General features: G+C 26.1%; 2 protein-coding genes across 4 annotated transcripts in view; both read left to right on the forward strand.

The window, feature by feature from the left end:
• Positions 1-271: 271 nt before the first annotated feature.
• LOC126896228 (E3 ubiquitin-protein ligase SH3RF1) lies at positions 272-8,754 on the forward strand. Of its 3 annotated transcripts, none has more exons than XM_050668837.1 (17): positions 273-472; positions 697-1,045; positions 1,291-1,352; positions 1,481-1,595; positions 1,674-1,775; positions 1,871-2,007; positions 2,292-2,663; positions 4,232-4,313; positions 4,391-4,506; positions 4,767-4,934; positions 4,996-5,093; positions 5,260-5,442; positions 5,506-5,591; positions 5,649-5,809; positions 5,941-6,039; positions 7,698-7,838; positions 7,902-8,753. In XM_050668837.1, exons 2-17 carry the CDS (start codon positions 719-721, stop codon positions 8,068-8,070), a joined length of 2,418 nt encoding a protein of 805 aa, XP_050524794.1. In that variant the 5' UTR covers positions 273-472; positions 697-718; the 3' UTR covers positions 8,071-8,753. The 3 variants fall into 3 exon arrangements, with proteins under 3 accessions (XP_050524793.1, XP_050524794.1, XP_050524795.1); XM_050668838.1 differs by having other exon boundaries at positions 5,506-5,585; positions 7,902-8,750; XM_050668836.1 differs by having other exon boundaries at positions 272-472; positions 5,260-5,585; positions 7,902-8,754.
• A 1,016-nt stretch (positions 8,755-9,770) lies between these two features.
• Positions 9,771-21,407, forward strand: part of LOC126896227 (vitellogenin receptor-like) — a 27,995-nt gene continuing 16,358 nt past the window's right edge. Inside the window, exons 1-9 of the mRNA XM_050668834.1 lie at positions 9,771-9,950; positions 10,783-10,902; positions 12,436-12,561; positions 12,624-12,751; positions 14,428-14,565; positions 15,298-15,406; positions 15,484-15,639; positions 15,888-16,007; positions 16,131-16,253. Coding sequence (XP_050524791.1) covers positions 10,803-10,902; positions 12,436-12,561; positions 12,624-12,751; positions 14,428-14,565; positions 15,298-15,406; positions 15,484-15,639; positions 15,888-16,007; positions 16,131-16,253 — 1,000 coding nt within the window. The 5' untranslated portion in view covers positions 9,771-9,950; positions 10,783-10,802. The remainder of the gene's footprint in view (positions 9,951-10,782; positions 10,903-12,435; positions 12,562-12,623; positions 12,752-14,427; positions 14,566-15,297; positions 15,407-15,483; positions 15,640-15,887; positions 16,008-16,130; positions 16,254-21,407) is intronic.

The raw sequence follows: 21,407 nt of genomic DNA on the forward strand, positions 1-21,407 counted from the left end.
AAAAAAATAAAAAAAAAAATAAAAAAAAAACACATCATAGTAAAATTAATACCTTCTCAGCTTCGCATCGAAGCTAAAAATTTATATATTTCTGTGGTGCAGATGATGAAAATTTTCATTTATCATTTATTCTATATCCGTGATTTGAATTAACTGATGGTATCAAATTCAAGTAACTACTTTAACCATATATGTTTTGGTTATAACCAGATTGGTCACACTGATTAAAAAGATGATGGATTTTATAGCATCTATCTGAGGTGGGGATATTAAGAGATAGAAGTGGAGAATAATTACAGAATCTGACTAAGTGTGCAAATTAGTGAAGTACTTCGTCTTGTTTAATATCCTTAATTAATTAAAAATTTTTTTTAGATTATTGGCCCAAATATTTTGTATGCTAGATGAGTCTTTTATATATACTATAGCATAGGGTTTTAAGTTGACTACTATGGTTCGAAAAAAATTTCTGGTATGATTTTTATGGTAGTGTGTATTAAAATTTTTATTGTATCGAATTGTAAAATTTATATGATACATGTATAAATTTATTTAAATCTTTAAAATTTATATTTTAATTAATGTTCGTATTAATTTAATCTATGTTAACTTGTTTATTTGTGGTGTTAAAATAAAATATTGGATGACTTTTAGATAGATAGAAAACTAATTTATAGTTATTTTCTCATATTACAGTTTTTTGGGCTGTAAAATTTACATGCATATTACTAAAATGGATGAAAAATTGTTAAATGATTTACTTGAATGTTCAGTTTGTCTGGAACGCTTGGACACTTCTAGTAAAGTTTTACCATGCCAACATACATTCTGCAAAAAGTGTTTAGATGAAATAATAGCTACACATAAAGAGCTTCGATGTCCAGAATGTCGTACATTAGTTGAATGTCGTATTGACGAGCTTCCTCCTAATGTTTTGCTTATGCGAATATTAGAAGGTATGAAAAGTAAGAGTAATACTATATCACCTCCAAAGAAGCCAACTATTGACAATTCTGATGTTAGACCTCATAAAACGTCTAAACAGGTATTTATTAATTATTTTAGCTAAATATATTTGGAAAAATATAATGGGATGTAACGGGTATCAGTCCATGTCTGTAACATTAACATCAATCAGTTATAAGAGTCACAAAATTTATCAGAACTTTAGTTAACTGGTTGACAAAAACAACCTATACATTGACCCGATTTAATCTTGTGACCCTTTACACCCCACTTTATGGTACTAATGTTAACTATTAACTAATATATAATTTACTTTTTTTCAAGATGCCATATCAACGTAATATGTTTGCTAGAGCATTATATGATTATTCTTCAAAAGAACCTGGGTAATTTTTAATTATGTACACATTAATAAATGTATAAATTAATTACAAATAACTTTAAGTTGAATAATTCTTAATCATATAATAATTAATGGTAATTTAATGAAATACACTTAAACTTATATTTTTAGGGATTTAAGCTTCAAAAAAGGGGATATGATTATACTGCGCCATAAAGTAGATTCTAATTGGTATCAAGGAGAAGCAAATGGAGTGATTGGTATATTTCCTTTATCATATGTGCAGGTTAATTGAATTACAGTTTTAAATTTTTTTCTATGATGTATTATTTTTACTAAGTTGAGCATGTTGTGAATATTACAGGTCTTCCCAACATCTCTCCCTAGTCATATACCACAGTGTAAAGCATTATATGATTTTAAAATGAACAAAGAAGATGATGAGGGCTGTTTATCATTTTCAAAAGTAATTTTTTTTTTATGTTTAATTAGCTTATTGGTCACTTTTTTGATATTTGTTGATCAAATATTTACTAAGCAGATTTGTTATTTTGGTTATAGGGTGATGTTATTACTGTTCTGAGACGAATTGATCAAAATTGGGCAGAAGGTAAAATTAGCAATAGAATTGGAATATTTCCATTATCGTTTGTTGATTTAAACCAAATTGCTAGAGCTCTTATGAAATTGTCAGTAAAGTAAGGATTTTTTATCTTATAATACTAGTATAAAATCAATCTTAATGTTTGAAACAATTTGTAATGCAATAATAAAATTAATTTAATTTTGTAATTATGGATCTATTTTTTTTTTTCAATAAAATTATAACTTATTTTGATACCTAATAATTGTTAAATTATACTGTTTTCACTGCTTGAAAAATACCAAGTATTTGATGAAATAATGGCAAACTGGCTTAATGATGTATAGCAAGAAAATATGTTTAAATGTTTTAATATCTTTTTTTTAAATTTATTTTTAGTTCTCAACCTACTCAAAATCGAACGGCACCGCCTACTCCTGATGAAACCACCTCATTATTATCTACTGATATATTAATAGCAAATCAACCTAGCAATGTAAAAAAGCATACTATTAATGAAATAAAAAGTGTGACAACTGTTTCAAAACTTACAAATGACACTTCATCATCATCATCTACAACTACAACATCACCAAATACTACGCCATCAGATACTACATCTAGTTCCCCTAGCCAATCTCCTTCCCATCATACACCAATTGAATCTATTAGACCATTAACAACATCACTTTTAGAACTACCAAAACGACATAGCTATACAAATGGTGATGGTCCAGTGTCACAAGGCCATATATCACAAAATATCAAAAGGTTAAATTTTATATATTATTATTATATAAAATTTGGTATTCTATGTGCAATATTGTGTACATTTCAAATTATAAGTAGAAAATTCATGATGTATTAACATAAATTTTTTGAGAACAGCATGCTCTAAAATTCACTTAACTAGTGTGATCAGAATATATGACAACTTCTAGGAATATTTTACAAAAATAAATTATAGTTAAAAAATAATCTATTTTATCGAAAAAATGTATATGAGTAATATATAGTATATATATATATCTAGTATTCTATATAAAATAATAGATACAAATGCAGGACATATAAATTTTATTTTGTTAATATATATAATCAAACGGAAAGTTGGTTATGTGGCAGTATGTAACAGTTTATCTACCAATCCTAAAATATTTAATTTAGGAAGGCTTCAGTAATCTTAAATATTTCATGAAAGCATGAAAAAAGTTTATATATTTATGTAACTTTACTGAATTTTATGATTTTTTAATAAAAACTACTTAATTTTTTAACCTTATTGTTCATATATAATTTAAAGATTAATTCTGAAAAAAAAGTTTTTATGCTTTATTTAAAAATTAACTATTAAAATAATTTTTCAAATATTTTAATGAATTAAAATAGAAAAAATGTCATTAATATATAAATATGCTTTTAAAAAATCCACTCAATAATTTTATAATCTTATTAATAAAATTACTAATCAATAACAACTTTTATGCTAGAATTTTTTGGAAGTTGTTAATAATTTAAAATAGTAGTTTGTAGATAAAGTAGGAGTGTTGTTATTTTTGTCACTAGATATTTCTTGGGAGTATTCATTATATTTAATCATTAATAACTTTTTAAATACTGATCCAAAAGTTTTCATCAACTAGATATTTTCTTATAAATAATTAGTTATTTTTATATGTTCCTTTTTAAATAACTAAGTCATTACCATTAAAAAAAATAAGAGTTGAGCTTATAAAATATTTGATTACTACATGATTAAATAGATAACATATAAATTTAAATTACAGAAATAATAATACAATTATAATAGTAGATAAACGTTTAAATAATGGATATTTATTGTGGTCTTTTTAGATAATCAAGGTAATATTTATTAATAATATTTTATATATTATGTAATTAATATTTATTAATTTAATTAAAACTGTAAGATTTGTGCAAAAATATCAATATAAATATGTTTATTCAAGTTGTAATTCTGCTTAAAAGAAGTTTTAGTTGCAATATTAAACTCTATGAAATATAATTCTCCATCATTATTTTCAAATAAATAGCTTAATATTTAAAATATATCTTAATAATATTAAGGTGAATTATAAATTATATGTGTATTAGTATTGATATTATTTTCATCCTAGAATATAAAAGAGGACTGGATTTACAATACGTTATTAAACGAAATTAAATTGTGATTCCTTTGTAGTCCAAGGTATAATATGCTATCATTAAGTACTATAAGCCAATTATTCATATTTTAAAAAAATATGGAAAAGTTAAATGTTGTTTTTATAGAACTATGTGTTAATGAAAAAAAAAATTTCAAATTAAATAATTTTTAGATTTTCGGCGGAAATTCTTTCACAAGATGACATTTCTGTACTATCTGGTCCTAGTTCTAATATAGAAGTTCAATCAAGTTTGGTAATGTCTAAATAAATGTCATATTAAATATTAAATAAAATTATTTAGGATGATAGTCAAAATATATATTTTTTCAGATTACTAACGGGATGAAGGATTCTAAACTTCATCGTCATGGAAGCCTTAGAAATCATTCAAGATCAATAGTATCACAAAATCATAGGTCAAAAATACCTGTTCATTTACCAGCAAAGTAAGTTCTGATTTAGTTTATTTAAAAGTATCAATTTTAAATTTAATAAAATAAATTACAAAAATAAGATATTATAATTAAAAATAAGGAAATGGAGTAATATAAATTGAAAGTGTCAACTATTAATTCTATAAAGTGTTATGCTATGCCTTGTTCTTTTTAGTTTAATTTATTCATCTAGTTGTAAAATTTAATTACTTTTCTAAGATAAAAATTAATTTTTACAATTTTTTTAATTTAATAAATTATTATTTTTTTAGACACGTTGCATTATATCCATATAAACCTCAAAAAGCAGATGAACTTGAATTAAAACGTGGACAATTATATATGGTCACAGAATGTTGTCAAGATGGTTGGTATAAAGGAACATCATTAAAAACTAGTTGTTCTGGAGTATTTCCTGGAAACTATGTTACTCCTGCAAAGTAATATTTAAATATACTTTTAATTTCTTTTGAATGTTTAATTTAATTATTATATTTTTAGAATATCTGTGCGATTAGTAGGCAATAAATCTAATAACAGTTCTACTTCCACTCAAAATCAAAAAGAGAATCATACAGCTCTTAAAGAACTTTCAAGTGGTAAGAATATACTCTTTAAGTATATACTTTTAAAAATATTACCAAAAACATAAGTAAGGCACATTTTCTGAAGATTATATCAATAAAAATAAATTACTTTAATACATATAATCTAAGTAATATACTATAAGTAAGTGATTTTGTTTTATATAATATTTTTTAATAGATTGCAATTTTCAAAGTGATGTGGATGATAATCTACCTTTGTATCCACCGCCAGAATTACCACCTCGTAGTAGTAGTCCATCTGTTCATAGCCGTATTACTAGTTGGTTATCTGAAATGCCTACATCTTCACGTGCTTGTTCTTCAGCTCAACAAAGTTTAAGACCAGTGTATTCAAATGAGGGTATAAAAACTAAAATTTTATTGAAAAATATTTTGCGTATTTATAATATGTTATTATATTTAGTTGATAAAGAAACAGTAAATTCTGAAATTGGAATAGCTGCTAGCACTGCTTCGCCATCTCATTTAATTAATTCAGACAATGTAATTGTAACTTTATTTTTAATAGTTGTTAATACATCATTTTTAAAAAATGGAATATTTTAGTTAAACCAAAAACGAACAAGAAAAAAAGGTTTTCTTACAAATTCAGTTATGCGAAGTTTTTCAAATATGAAGATAAGAAAGTCTCCTCCCCCTATGTATTCAATGGATAATCCAGTATTTGATGATAATATCACAGTCTCATCACAATCTACACATGCTAGGTAAATTGTAATATTATAAATACCTTGTATGTTATACTCTTAACATGAATGTAAAATGTTTTATTGATCAATTTAATATTGTTTTATAATATTAATTTGTACAGTTTTTATTATTATATTATTTTTTTAAGATCTGACTCATGTCCATCAAAATTATTGAATATAGATGTTTTACAAAGAACCCATGATCAAACGCCATTAAAAATCCGAAGTAATATTAATATTAAGAGGTGAGTAAAAAAAAATGTAATTCTCTTTAATAATAGAGATTCTTATCTTTAACTCTATAGATTTTTTTTTTTTTTTTTAAAAAATTATAAAAATATTTCTAAAATAGTTAACAAACAACTGTTATTTCTTAATGCTCACTGTTATTGTGAGTGTAGTATGGTGCAGTGGACATTATAGTTATTAATAATAAACTCTAGTATTAAGTTGCACCTGCTTCACAGATGGGTGACGTCTATATATGAGTTTTTATAGCAGCAAATAACACAAAAACTTTAGTGAAAAAGGCAACAGAAAACTTTTACTTGACTTTTATACCAAATCAACTGATATTGTTTGGTGATATATATGCAATATATTTAAGAAACTGTGGATCAAAAGTTAATTAATAAAAATTGAGTCTTAATTTTAATTGTGAAGCCTAATCTCATGAAAGTCATTAGTAAATCACATTGGATCTATTAATAGAAATTTAATAAAATAAGTAATAATTGTACCTATTTAATAACTAAATATAGTATGATAATTATAGTAGCTGTGCATCAAATATTTGTATTTATTTTAAATAACATTTTACAACTGCAATATTTGAATCCAACCGTGATATAACTCTTTATTAAGTAAACTAAAATTAGTTTTCAAATATTCCTCTTAATTATACTTGCATTTTTTATTTATTTATTGTAAATTGTACTTTTAACTTCAATGCGAAGCTGAAAAGGTATTGGTTTTACTATAATGTGTTTTTTTTTTGTGTGTGTTACCACTTTTTCTCAGCTCTCACCAAACTGATTTCTTTCAATGATACATCAAAAGATCACAAATTGTTTCTAGTCGAAGACATTATTCTCAAAAATTAAAAAAATTTCCCTCGTTCCTAGTAAATGATGGAAACCTCCAAAAAAATTACAAATTAAAAAATCGCTAATTTTCGAAATTTTTCAGTTTTTTTTTACTAAAAACTGTCATAACTTTTTCAAAAATGAACATATCAATATATATATTTTTTTTTATAGATGATTTTTTTTATTGATGTCTTTACCTATCATTTGGTATATTTTTTTCATAAATTTAACCCTTTACCAGCTCACAGGGGGGATTTAAAATGACAACTTTTTCACAAAAAATTAACTTTTTCAACGTAACTTTTAAAAATGTTCCGGAAGGTTTTACACTTTTATATATATCTTAAATTAAACCTAATGTAATGTACTTTATTATGGAAAAAAAAATTTGACCTTTGGACTTGTCTTTGTGGTGAAAATAGACATCTAAGTCAATAAAAAATTACGGTTTTTGTAAAATAATTCTTTTTTATATTTTGAACTTAATAATGCTATAACTTTTTGGAAAATGTATGGAGCAACACAATTTTTTTATGAGAAATAATATTTTTTAATAATCCCTTTTTCATTAAGGATATTAATAAAGAAATAGCAGATCATGTAGCTTTTGGAATAATCCACCAATTTTTTAAAAATAAACACTATCCAAAGATTTGCATCGAAGCATTTTTTTTTAATAGTAATTTTAATCACTGTCAGATATCATTATACTTGATCCTACTATGCCACGTCATCATTGTGTCACGACCCCCCTGTGCTGGGTTTTTTATTTTATCTTGAATTTTAAATTATAATACTTTTACTATTTGATTTAGTGAAACACATTCAAATGGATCCTCAGTTTTAATTCATCATAGAAAATCTCAAAGTTTAGATACAAGTAATAATAGTGTTATAAAAGATGTTAAGACACAAGACAAAAAAATGAAACAGACTTCTAGAACCCAAGAAAATATGTATACACATTTGAAATTTATTCTTGGCTAAATATGTTATTAAATTTTTTATTAAATTTTTAGGTGTAAGTGTATAGTAGCTTATCCTCCAAATAGTGAATATGAACTAGAACTTAGAGTTGGAGATATATTGTATGTGCATAAAATTAGACAAGATGGATGGTACAGAGGAACATTATTAAGAACTGGAAAAAGTGGTCTATTTCCATCAAGCTTTGTTGAAAAAATTTAATTTTGTTATCATATATTTTCATTTATTACTATTTCAATAATTTAAAAGTAAGTTTAGGTTACTCTTTTATACGAAATAGTACATCTTCAAATTAACTTAACCAAATTTCATTATTATTAAATTATAGTTCTCTTTGAAACAAGACAAAATATTTAATATAACAATTAAATTAACTATAAATGGGTTAATTCAATTAAGTTATAAGTCAAATATTAATAATGATTCTGTATATTTATCTTGTATTTATGGATTAATTCTAGATAATTTAACTGTAATTTATGAATTGTGCAATTGAAATAAATTTAAATTAATTGATTTATTTTTTTTTTTAATAAGATGGATAGTTATTTATATATTATATTAATATCTTAATAGCTACAAAATGGTTTTGTCAATATTTAATTTTCATTTCTAGTATAACTCAAAGTGGTTTTGAAAGTACTGGAGTGCTTAGTGGTTATTTTATAATTAAATGAATGTCTAAATATTTGATGATATGGGAATATGTCCAAATATTTCTAATATTCTACAATTTAATATTCATACTATTATATTTAGGGCTTATTGAATAAAAATAAATTGATGTTTGATTATTGTTTTGATTTGTCAACATAAGATTTATCTGAATTTGATAACTTATTTATTAAAAAAATAAAATAAATTTAAAACAAGCAAAAAATAATTCTATATTATTGTTGTGATATTAGATATTTTTTTACTTAAACAATTTAATACTTTATTATTCCTTATATTTATTCATAGCTTTATAGTAATAGTAGTAAATTATATATTATTATTATTATTATTTAATCTATAGATTTTCCAAACAATTTCATAACTTTAACTCATTTTTAGTTTATCCATTACCTATTAAATTTAATTCTGCATAGTAAATTTGTTTAGTTTCATAATTATTAATTTTTTTTTTAATCTTTGGTCTTATTAAAATTATTTAACTCTAAATATATTTGTATTTGACTGTATTGTTTATACTATTAAATGTATTTAAACAAATAGCTTAATCATTATAGAGAAAAAAAACTTAGTTAAAATGATATACATCACAAATTTCCTATATTATTGAAAAAATAGTTCATGTTTTTATAATTGATATTATAGATTATTGTAATTACTTATTAAAAAATTAATTAAATTAAAAATATTGAATGGTCAATTAATTTTTAACTTTTCAAAGGCAACAGTTATTTTTAAAGCAAATTAATTATGTTGTAATTTATTTGTTTTTTATGATATTTACTTATTATTTATAATCATTGTTTGAATAAATCAGTCAAATGTAATCTTAAGTAGTGTCTTAATAATTTACTCTCTTCTGTTATTACTATTGCTATATTTAAATTGTAAATTAAATTTTGTTTATTATTAAATTGTTTGTAACTTATTTAAGTATTAACACTAAGATAAATTTATTATGTGTGACTAAAATTTAATAATATATTGTGACAAATTTAAAAATAAACATTGTCAATCAAAATTATTTTCAATTTTTCTTAGTTTGTTTTATACTTTAAATATTAAACCATTGTTAAAAGATATCCCTTCTTTTTTTTTGTATATTGATAACTGTGAATTTTCCCAAATTATTATTGGGAATCAATGTTCATTTATTCAATAGTCTTTGTTCCAGTAACACATATATCATGAAGTCACAACTTTAATTAAATGTTTTATTATTTTTAATTTTTAATTTTTTTTTTATTTAATATTTTTAACTAAACATTTTTAATAATTCGTCTATCAATTTTTTAACTATAATTCATATCTAGTACTTTTATTCTGTGCTAAATTAAACATATATTTATATGATAATTGAAAATAAAGTTTAAAATTGCAATTAAAGGATTATTGATAACGCTAAGGTAAGTTATTTAAATAATGTGTTGTTATATTAAAGTTAATACACAAAATTTGTGTGTTCTAGAAATACACCATGCTCATTAAAAATGTATTTTGCATACTTAACTTTGAATGTTATTTTGATAAAGTTATTCAAAAATACGTGTAATCAATTTTTTTAACTATTACCGGAGAGAAAAATATAAGAATTGTTTTAAAATTTTAAATAACAAATAATAAACATTTCAAAAGTATTTCTAATACAGCTAATGATTGCTAATATTGCTGTGGTCTTTATTTAAAAAATAATAAATTAATATTTAAATAGAAAGTTTTGAAAATCGTGCTTAATCAACTAATATAAATTAAAATAGATAAATACATTTCAGACAAACAAAATAATTTCAACATTTTCTATTATCTCATGATTAGGATTAAATAGCTTTACGATATTTTTGAAATCGTCATGCTCAATGAATGGATTTATATTATAAAATTACAAAATCAATTAATACTGAATGCATTCAATACTCTATATGTTCTATTTGGTATCTAGATCTATAAATAAATAATGGAAAAGCCAAATATGATACTTTATTAATGTAACCGTACTTTAGTAGAGATATTGAGACTTTTATTACATGTTGTAGTCTCCTATCTATTTTATTATCGATGTTTAATATTTACCCGTTTTTAATTGCGTATCAATGTCATATAAGTTATAAACTTTGGACTTTAGTCCAGAGAAGTGAGGTAAATAACTTTTCTTTTCAAGACGAATTTTTAAAATGTTTTGTATTTACATCCAAATATAACAACGTATTACAGTTATTAAAACTAATTATTTGTTTTTAGAATTCATTTGTTTTAATAACATGAAATTACTATCAGGGATATGGTTATTGGTACTTTCTACATTAATAGACCGTCCAACGCAAAGTTTGACAACTTCAGATATTTTTAAAACCTTTTTGGGTAAGCTTATGTTTAATTCTATTTTTAACCGAAACATAGAGCAATAATTACCAGGCCCACGCTGACCAGGTGTTTAAGGTGATCTAAGAACAAGGGCAACCGAAAATGGAGGACATCATTTAAATGTTAATGAACCTTTTTTTTAAATTATAATGTGACTTGAAAAAGAAGGTCTTATATCGATTGAAAATTCTAGGGGTGGCCAAATAAGTCGGCGTGGGCTTGATACTCATAATGTACATTAAAGTAAACAATTAGTTTTACTCTATGATTTGAAAAACTATGACAAGTCATGACAATATATTTTATGGTAATTAATTTTAATAAAAAAAACTTCCTCACTAAACATAATTTTGTAAACTATTTAACGATTCAGTGGTTGGTTGATATGCGCAAATAGTGTTTTGTACTTGATGGTGCTTAAGTTCCAAAGTTAAAAAAAAAATTTCTATATTCGTTTAAAATAATATACCCCAACTATTTATCATCGATTTATAAATACACAATTTTGTATAACATATATTCACAAGAGCATATTTTCCGCCTATAGGCATTAAATTTACTGCCCTTCTTTACGTTATGACAGAGGGGGTTCATTTTTATATATTTTCGCCATCATACTACTAATTCTTCCATAAAAAAAAGTATTTTAAAAATATTTTTAATGCAAATCTATGTTTATTAATAAATTATAAAATAAATTTCTTGTAGCAATTAATATACATAATATGTATATTAATTGCTACATTGTGTATTTATGATATTATCATAAATACTCAATAAATTAAAACGATTATAATAATTATTGGGAAATCAATTTGTCTTAACAACAATAAAAATATAACTAGCTTTTTATAAATTTGTTGGCCTTCAATATTTGCCGCCCCTTAAAATATACCTCTGTAGGCAGTTGCCTATATTTACTGCATATAAATATGCAGCTGTATATACACTTATTTTTGCCACTGTGGTATTTTAACTATAATTGTAGAAACCAAAACATATTACCATATTTAAAGTACATTACACAAATGTGTATTTCATTGTGCAATATCATCGGTGTAGAATATACTATACTGATAACATTGTACACTATTATTTATACAATAATATAAGGAATTGTTTTATTTTTTATCGCAAAATTTTAAAAGAATAGTGAAATCTGCTTGTGGTACTAATGTCATCCCAATGGATGCTAAGTAGTAAAAGCAACCTATATTTTAAGTATGGGCAGAACACTCAACTTTTATAGTAAAAAAATCTGGAAATTAGCAACTGAAAATTGTTATTCACCCTATTATATTTAAAACACAATCAAAGTTAAGTAAAATAATGATAAGGGAAAGAATTTTATACATTTATAAATTATTAAGTTGTTCTAAATAAATCACCAGCCAGTAAAAATTTACAATAATTAGCTTGGGCGTCATATTTCGTTTTATTGTGTTAAAAATATTTTCTTCATTTTTATTAATTGAAAAATAATAAGTGGTTATACCAAATATTAATTATATACATAATATCTAAATATAGTTAGCTCAGAAGAAAAATTATGCCCTCCTCATGAATTTCATTGTCCAGAAAATAAATGTATAAGTTCAAGTAAACGATGTGACGGCATTAAAGATTGCACTGAAGGAGCAGATGAATTAAATTGTGGCAAGTTTTGAGTACGTTTTTTATAAAAATAAATACGTGTATTGTTAAATTTTATTTTTTAGAATCCGTAAAATGTTTACCACCGGATTATTTCAAATGCGCTCTTAGTAAACAGTGCATATCTAGCTTTTTTGTATGTGATAAAAGTAAGGATTGCGAGGATGGATCAGATGAAATGGAATGTCACGTTGTGAGTATTCCCTTGCGTATTTTATTATTTATATTATATAATTAATAATTCCAGTCGAATTTAGTTGGGAAAATGAAGAAAAAATTTTTATTTTATAATTAATACTATTTTTGATAATCTTTTTTTTTTTTAATTATTTTAAAAATAAAACGGAAGCACATTGAGATCGCAGTATAGTGTGGACGTGGCATAGTTGGTATATGAATAGATGATATCTGTCAGTGATTAAAATCACTATCAAGAATCACTGATGCAAATCTGTAATGATTAATTTTAAGAAATTGGTGGATTATTCAAAAAGCAAAATTAATTCCTATTTCCTTCATTATTTCTGATTAGTTGTTCTTTGATTTATAAGTATAATGTATGAATAAATAGTCATTATAGCAATTAAGTATAGTATGAAATTGATATTTTATAATTTAGTATTTTAATTTTTACGGAGAAATGATAAAAAATTATAAAGCAGTTATTACATTTATGGCAAGCGTTTATAAAAGTTGAAGGTCTTGATGCAATACTTAAAAAAAAAATTGTTTGTTTTTTATAAATAAATTTACTGGTCTACCAAGGATTTTCATCCAAGACCAAAATATACTTTTCTCGGACAATTTTTCGCACTGATTTAAAATCTGCAATTAGATGTTTTTTATCATAACTAACTTTTGATATTATTACTAATTTGTTAAAATATGGTATGTAATTATACGGAATGTAGTTCTGAATATTTCAATTATAGCATTTATTTAAACATCAAGTGTTACATATAAATGATTTCTATTGAAATTATTTATTATGATATAAATACAAAAAATATAATAAGTGATTTTAACGAAATTTTGAACTTTTTTCATAATATTACTGTTAATAGTAATTATATAAGTCCTAACCATATATCAGTCTAAATGAGATAAAATTCAAATGAGTTAAACATTTTCTTCTAACTCAAAAATAATTAAGCAATAATGTCAAAAATTCGTCGTCATACACGGGTTTGAACTTCGTTGATAGACGTTTGATAGACACTAGTTTTACCGATTCGGCAATTGTACATCGCGTTCGCTTTGTGATAAAAAAGCTATTTAAGTCAGTTCAAATTTCAAAGTTATTTTTCTCGACTTAAAAAAAGGAAAAAATTTTAAATAAATTTATCTTTCTATACTATGTTACTTAGATTTATTTAATATTTATAAAAATCAGTGTACTCCCCTTGTCAAGTATTTTAAAATAAAATAAAATATAAAACCTAGAATTTAAACACAAAAATAACATATTTTTGAATACAGTAGTCATTTTCACCATGAAAACAAGTCCAGAAGTTAATTTTTTTTTTTTCAAATTAAAGTATACTACATAAGCATTAATTTAAGATATACAAAAGTATATAAAAGTGTCAGTATTTCCGAAACATTCTTGAAAAAGAAATTGTTTTTGAAAAAGTTGCCATTTTGAAACCTTCTTTATGAGTAGCTAAAGGGTCAAATATTCACAAAAATATGCCAATTAATATGTAGCAGATACACTTTCCTCATCTCACCTTAGTTATTCTATATGTCTAATATATATATATATATATATAGGGTTACTCGACTATAGTCAAGTAATCTTATATTATACTAATAATTTTTACATAGAATTGATTGACATTAAAAATTAAAAAATTAATTTTCTTTCAGAAAAATCCTACAAGACCATGCTCGGAGGGAGAATTTAAATGTTCCAATGGCGCTTGTATTCCTGCGACATGGCATTGTGATAGAAATATTGATTGTGATGACGGAAGTGATGAAGATATGGAAAAATGTAGAGAAAAGGTAATAATAAAAATTTTGATTATACAATTTTGAGTTAAACATTATTTGGTAAGTACAAACTTCTCTTGATTATGTAATCAAAAATTTATATTAGAAGAGTGATATTTTTTTTAATTTGTTTTTTAGTTAAAATGAGCCTTCTATTATTATTACTAATTTTGAATGTTGGAGATTATAAAACGGAATAGGAGAGCTGTTTGAGATAGAGTAGCTAGAGTAAAGACTATAATAAAATAAAATAAGATTATACATACATCTAATTAGGAAGGAAGAAATTTTTAAGAGGGAGGAATTAGGTCCAACAAGTCTCTTCAAATATTTTATTTTTTCGACTTTCTTTGTTTGTATTAAAAACTCAAACATTGTTAACCATTTCGAAAGGGTTACAATTGCCTATACTCCCCTCTGTTTTGAAAACAATTTAGATTTTCAAGGATGATAATCAGCTTTACATTCCACTCTTTAAAAATATTTTAGGTTTTCAATGTACAATTGACGCTATCTTGACGTAGAAATTTCTAATTATGCTTACCTTGGTATTCAGTATACATAAAAAACAAAAATATTCTATTAACAAAACATTTTCCCCTACAATCTATAAATATTCTATGTTGGGGCAAATAATTTTCTATTGATGATATTGTTAGTATTTTCTATGTTAGAATTTAGTTTTAATATGCAAGTAGCAATTTTTATTTTTATTATTTTTAAATGAATTATCTTTTGCTTTAGACTTCTTGTACAGAGGGGTTTTTATGCAAAAATTTGAACTGTGTGTCAACTGTCTGGCGCTGTGACGGTAAAGATGACTGCGGAGATGGTTCGGATGAAACTGACTGTGGTAAATCACTATTGTTTACTTATTTTACTTCAATAAATATTATTAAAATATCTACACCAAGTATTTTTATTTTATAGAGTTACGGATGATCGAACCTGACCAATGTTTAAACATTAATAGAAAGTTTTTATGTCACGACAGAAAAAAATGTATTGACATTGAATCTGTCTGTAACAGTGTTAATGATTGTTTAGATTCGTCAGATGAAGGAGGAATATGTAATACTCCTGCTGGTATTAATTATAATTTCAAACTAATTTTTTCTTAAATATTTATTGTTATTAAAGTTCATAAAAAATGTATATGTTATTTTAATTATTAATTTGAAAAGATTGCAGACAGTATCGGAGCTTTAAATTTGTAATATAGATAAGGGACGGTGTTCATAAAGAAATCCTATCAAAAAGAAGTTTTTGACTAATATTATATATTTTTTGTAAACTTAGAATACTATGTATGTAAATAAAACTTTTTATTTCAGGCTTAGAAAATGATTGTAAAGCTGCCAATTGTACTGGAATATATCAATGTTTAAGAAAACCACACGGAATTATGTGCGTTTGTCCAAAAGGAACAAATTTTTCAAACAATGCATGTCAAGGTAATAATAATGATAAGAAAAAATTTCTTTATACTTTATATATATTTATTATAAATAATAATAATACAAAATCAAATTGTATTTTATTTAAAGTTAAAAAATAAAATTACGTTTTTCATATAGATATAAATGAATGTGAACAATTTGGAGTATGCGATCAATATTGTACAAATACTTTCGGTAGTAAAACATGCTATTGTGATTCAGATTATGAACTTAAAGATAATCATTCGTGTAAAATTAAAGGTTAGTGACATATAAAATTATTAAAATTGGAAGTAGGACCAGAAATTTGTAATATTTCATATTTTTCTTATTACTCTAGTTAATAGTTCGCCAAGTACAAAATCTTATTTATACACCAAATAAGGATTCTTATAAAAATCATTAAAAAATATATTTTAGTAAATCTTTTAATTATTAATATTTTTGTGTAAGGGGTCAACTGGCCTAGTGTGTAAAAACGTATGTTTCGGCTCACGGGGTCCCGGTTTGATCCCCAGGATGTCAACAAGTTTTTCTTGTGATTTTCTACTTGGTGGTGTTTAGTCTATGATGCAAGCCGGACATAATACCTGTTCTTTCCTTCATCATTGGCGTAGCCAAGAATAATCTTCGACTCCCTAACATGTGAAAGAGGGTCACCACTCACTGTAGCATGTGAAGTTCGGGAAATAGAATGTAAAACTGATAATTTTATTTATATTTATATGTACTTTTAGATCATTTTGATAGTATTTTTTTAAAAAATATTTTGACAATTAACTTATTTTTAATATTTTTTTATTGTACATCTTCTTAAAAAGCCTATTTCATATTAAATTTATTTTGAATAAGGATCCATGCTATTGTATGAATAAGTGCTGTGGATTTAAAAATTATTCTAATAATTTAAAAAAACTGATTAAGTCGAATATTTTTCTATAAACTTAATTTCTTAGTTAAGGTTAAAATGTTGAAAAAAATATATAATCGTAGTTATACGTGATTATACATGTATAATTACCCTTATCCTAAACTTCCACTTGACACGATCTCCCACATCCTCAAAACTCGCATTAGCTGTTCTCATATCGCATTCAATAACTTCCCTCCATCTTCTTTTTGGTCTTCCTCTACCTCTTCTTCCTTCAACATTCATTTATACAACTGTTCTTACAGCTTCCCGTTCTCTTCTCCTCATAACATGACCAAACCATTAAGTCTATTTTCTATCATCTTATCCACAATTGACGCTACACCTATACTCCCTCTTATATGTTCATTCATTGCTCTATTTTCTTATCAACCACCCAACACTCTGAACTATACATAATGGCTGGTCTCACTACAGTCTTATACAATTTACCTTTTAACCTCATTTGAATTCTTTTATGGCATAACACACCAAACGCTTCTCTCCACTTCAACCATCCGCACTTAATCCTACGTCTTACATCCTCGTCAATACCACCGCTCTTTTGTACAACTGATCCTAAATACTTAAAACTTTCCATCTCTCTTATCACACCTCGTCTAATGTCATTGATCTCCTCATATCACCTACCTCGTGTTCTCCTTTGTCAAACTCGTACTCTATATACTCTGTCTTAGTCCTACTTATTCTTAAATATTCTTAAACCCTTTTCTTCAAGAGCTGATCTCCATATCTCAATTGATCAATTTTCTCCCTATTTTCTTCTATTAACCAGCAAACCAAACTGGTTTTTAGATACCGTTGTCTCATTTCTTATTCTCTTATCTATTACCTTTTCCCAAATTTTTATACTATGACTCATAAGCTTTATGCCTCTATAATTTCCACACTCTTGTATGTCACCTTTACCTTTAAATATCGGCACCATAATACTATTTCTCCATTCATTTAGAATTTCTGCTTCTAATAAGATTTTATTTAAAAGTTCCTTCAACCACCTTATGCCAACACCGCCTAATAATTTCCATACCTTTACTGGCACTTCATCTGGTCCTACTATTTTATTCTTTTTCATTGATGCTATAGCCTTTAATACTTCTTTCTCGCTAATTAAATCTACCAGTCCCTCATTCCACGAGATATTCTCTAATGTCTTTTTTGGGTACTCCTCATTTAGTAATTTTTCAAAATACTCTTTCCACCTTTTTTTCATACCATCATCACTTGAGAGTACCTTATTATCAACACTTTTTATACACCTTATATAATGATAATATTTAGATCTTTTCTCTCTTACTTTTGCAAGTCTATAGATTTCTTTCTCGCCTTCCTTTGTTCCTAGCCTATCATACCTCTTAAACTTCGCCTTATTACTGCACACTTGACTTCTTTGCACAAGCGTTTATACTCCATCCAATCTTCTATCCTTTTGCTCTTCTGCCATACTTTAAATTGCTTTTTTTTACTTTCTATAATTTTTTGAACGTCCTTATCCCACCGCCCGGTTTCCTTGTTTCCTGGCATTCTACTCCTACTCTCACCAACAATCTCCTTTGAAGTATCCTTTACACAACTAGCAAATCTATTCCACACATAATTTATGCCTGCCTCAGAATTCCATACCGTCCTCTCTTTTGCCGTCTTTACAAACTCTTTTTAATTTTCCCCTTTCAATTTCCACCACCGGATGTTCGATTTTTCTCCCGTGTTTCTTCTGTTTTTGTATATTTTCTTACCGGTACACCACAACTCCATTGCCATCAGTCTATATTGTGTAGTTACACTCTCGCCTGGTATAACTTTACAATCTTTTACTCGTTTTACACTCTCTCTCTTCCACATAAAATAATTGATTTATGATCTATTCCTCCCACTCTTATAAGTTATATAATGTTCTTCTCTCTTTATAAAATAAATATTAACCACAGCAAGATCATACGATACTGCAAAATCCAGGATTTTTTCTCTAGCCTTATTCTTCCTACCAAAACCATACCCTTCATGTACTCTTTTATATCCTCCCTCTCATTACCTACATGTCTATTCATGTCTCCTATCACCGAATCCTCATTGCCAGGTACCCCTTGTATCACCTCATCCATCTCTCTCCAAAACACTTTCTTGTCTATTTCATAACAACCTACTTGTGGTGCATAGGCACTTATTACATCCAGCACTTTTTCCTCGAATATCAATATTACGACTTTAATTCTGTCACGTTTTCTAGTTTCTTCTACTACTTTACTTTTAATCTCCTCATCCATTATTATCGCTACACCATTCTTTGTACTAGACTTACCTAAGTATATTATTTTATAACCCTTACCTATTTTCCTCGATTTCTCTCCTTTCCACTTAGTTTCCTGCACACAACAAATGTTAACTTTTCTCCTCTTCAATACTTCTACCAGTTAATGTTCAGTTTATCTGTCTCCCTTATATACAAGTCCAGCCTAAAACTAAGTGGTGAAGTCCCTACACCGTTGACACTTAGCGTTGGGTAGATATGTACACATGAGTGGTGAACACATCACAAGTTGTCCGGCTGGTATCAAACATTTTATTACTTAGGCCTTCTCCGTTTTTAACTATTTTATTTCCTCTCACCTGTTGTCCCCGCGTATATCCGAGATAGGACAATTCGCCTAAATTTTGTTCAGGACTACTCATAATTTTTGACAAAAATTTTACGCTACCAAAAAATAAAGTCTATGCAAGGATCCCATTACACCAAACCAAATTCGAAAATAGGGCGAACCAATGAGCAAAAAAGACTTTTGAGGTTTTGAGAAATGAAATTTATGAGCGATTCTCTGAATAAAGCCTAAAGTTTTGAGAGCCTTGCAACATGTTTCTTCAATATGAAGGCGAAAATTTAAATTAGGAATGAGACGAAACTTAAGGTCAAATACAGAAAGGACAGATGCAATAAAGAAGTTATTAATATAATAAGTTAAAGAAATAGGATAGAAAATACGTTAAAAACTCATTTTATAGCACATAGAAGTATTAAACGTCAAGTAAATTTCTTTAGCCCAACTAACTAAGCGATCTAGATCAGTTTGAAGTAAACTAACATCAGAACTGTTAGTGATACGCATAAATAATTTGAAGTTACCCGCAAAAAGAAGTATTTTAGCATGCTGTAAAACAGAATTAGCATCATTTGCAAAAATAAAAAAGGGAAGGGGAGAAAGGATTCAATCTTGTTGAACACCGGAGGAGGTAGTTATCACTTTAGAAGACCATCTTTGAACATTTATCCACTGTTTTCTTTCGATTAAATAGAGAATTAACCAAGAGAGGAGTGGTTCGCCAAAACTAGCGTGGAATAGAAATTCTAAAAGAATATTTAGGTTAAGTTTAACACGGCCGGTTATAGAAAGTGTACCGGGAATCATGTGAAAAAAAGAGGCACGTTACAGGATTAGAACCCGCGACCCAAGGCGTCGTATAGACAAACCTTACCACTAGGCCACCGTGCACTTATGATTCTTATCCCGATACACTTTCATTTAGGTTGATAACGTGATGTGCGGCTGAGGGAAACACGGTACCGTGTCAAGTTTATTGAAGGTTTTCGAAAAATCTGTATAAATAACATTTACGAGTTTAAAAATTGTGAAATACTAGGATAATTAACAAAATTAAATTTATAAAAAGTTATAGGTAAAGAAGATTTAGAGAACTGATAAGTAACTGGAAAGACAGAGAGCAGGGTGGTAGGAGTCAATAGGAACACAAGGCTCAGGAGCTAGGCTAACTGTTATATTAAGAGCGTTACTAAATACTAACTTTAAAAGGGAACTATGAGTATTGAAAATACAGTTATGCTGATACAATGAAAAGCAAATGTTTTAGGAATGCAGAAGTAACGAAAAGATAAAAGAGAAGAATATAGAACATCATTAACGTTATTAAACCAATTAAATTGCGGAAAGTTGAAATCACCACAAAAAATGAAAGAGAACTTAGGATAAAGACGGTTAACATGATCAACAGAAGAAACATTATCATCATAGAGAGACAAATATTAGAAAGAGGAAGGTATACAGAGCTTATAACAAAAGAACGAGAATCTAATTTAAAAGTGACAAACGATTGTTTAATAGTATTATTGGTAACGTTAATTAAAAAAAACCCAGCACAGGGGGGTCGCGGCACAGTGGTGATGTGGTATAGATGGATTAAGTATAATGATATCTGACAGTGATTAAAATCAATATAAAAAAAAACGCTTCGATGCAAATCTTTAGACACTGTTTAATTTTAAAAAATTGGTGGACTATTCCAAAAGCTACATGATCTGCTAGTTCATTATTAATTTCCTAATTAAGATAAAGTATGTAGAATGAAAAAGGGATTATTAAAAAATATTATTTCTCATAAAAAAATAATGTTGATCCATACACTTTTCAATATGTCATAGCATTATAAAGTTAAAAATGTAAAAAATAAAATCGAGAATTTTCACACAATAATAG

Source organism: Daktulosphaira vitifoliae, unplaced genomic scaffold, assembly GCF_025091365.1.
Source record: "Daktulosphaira vitifoliae isolate Bord-2020 unplaced genomic scaffold, ASM2509136v1 Scaffold_1, whole genome shotgun sequence".
NCBI lineage: Eukaryota > Metazoa > Arthropoda > Insecta > Hemiptera > Phylloxeridae > Daktulosphaira > Daktulosphaira vitifoliae.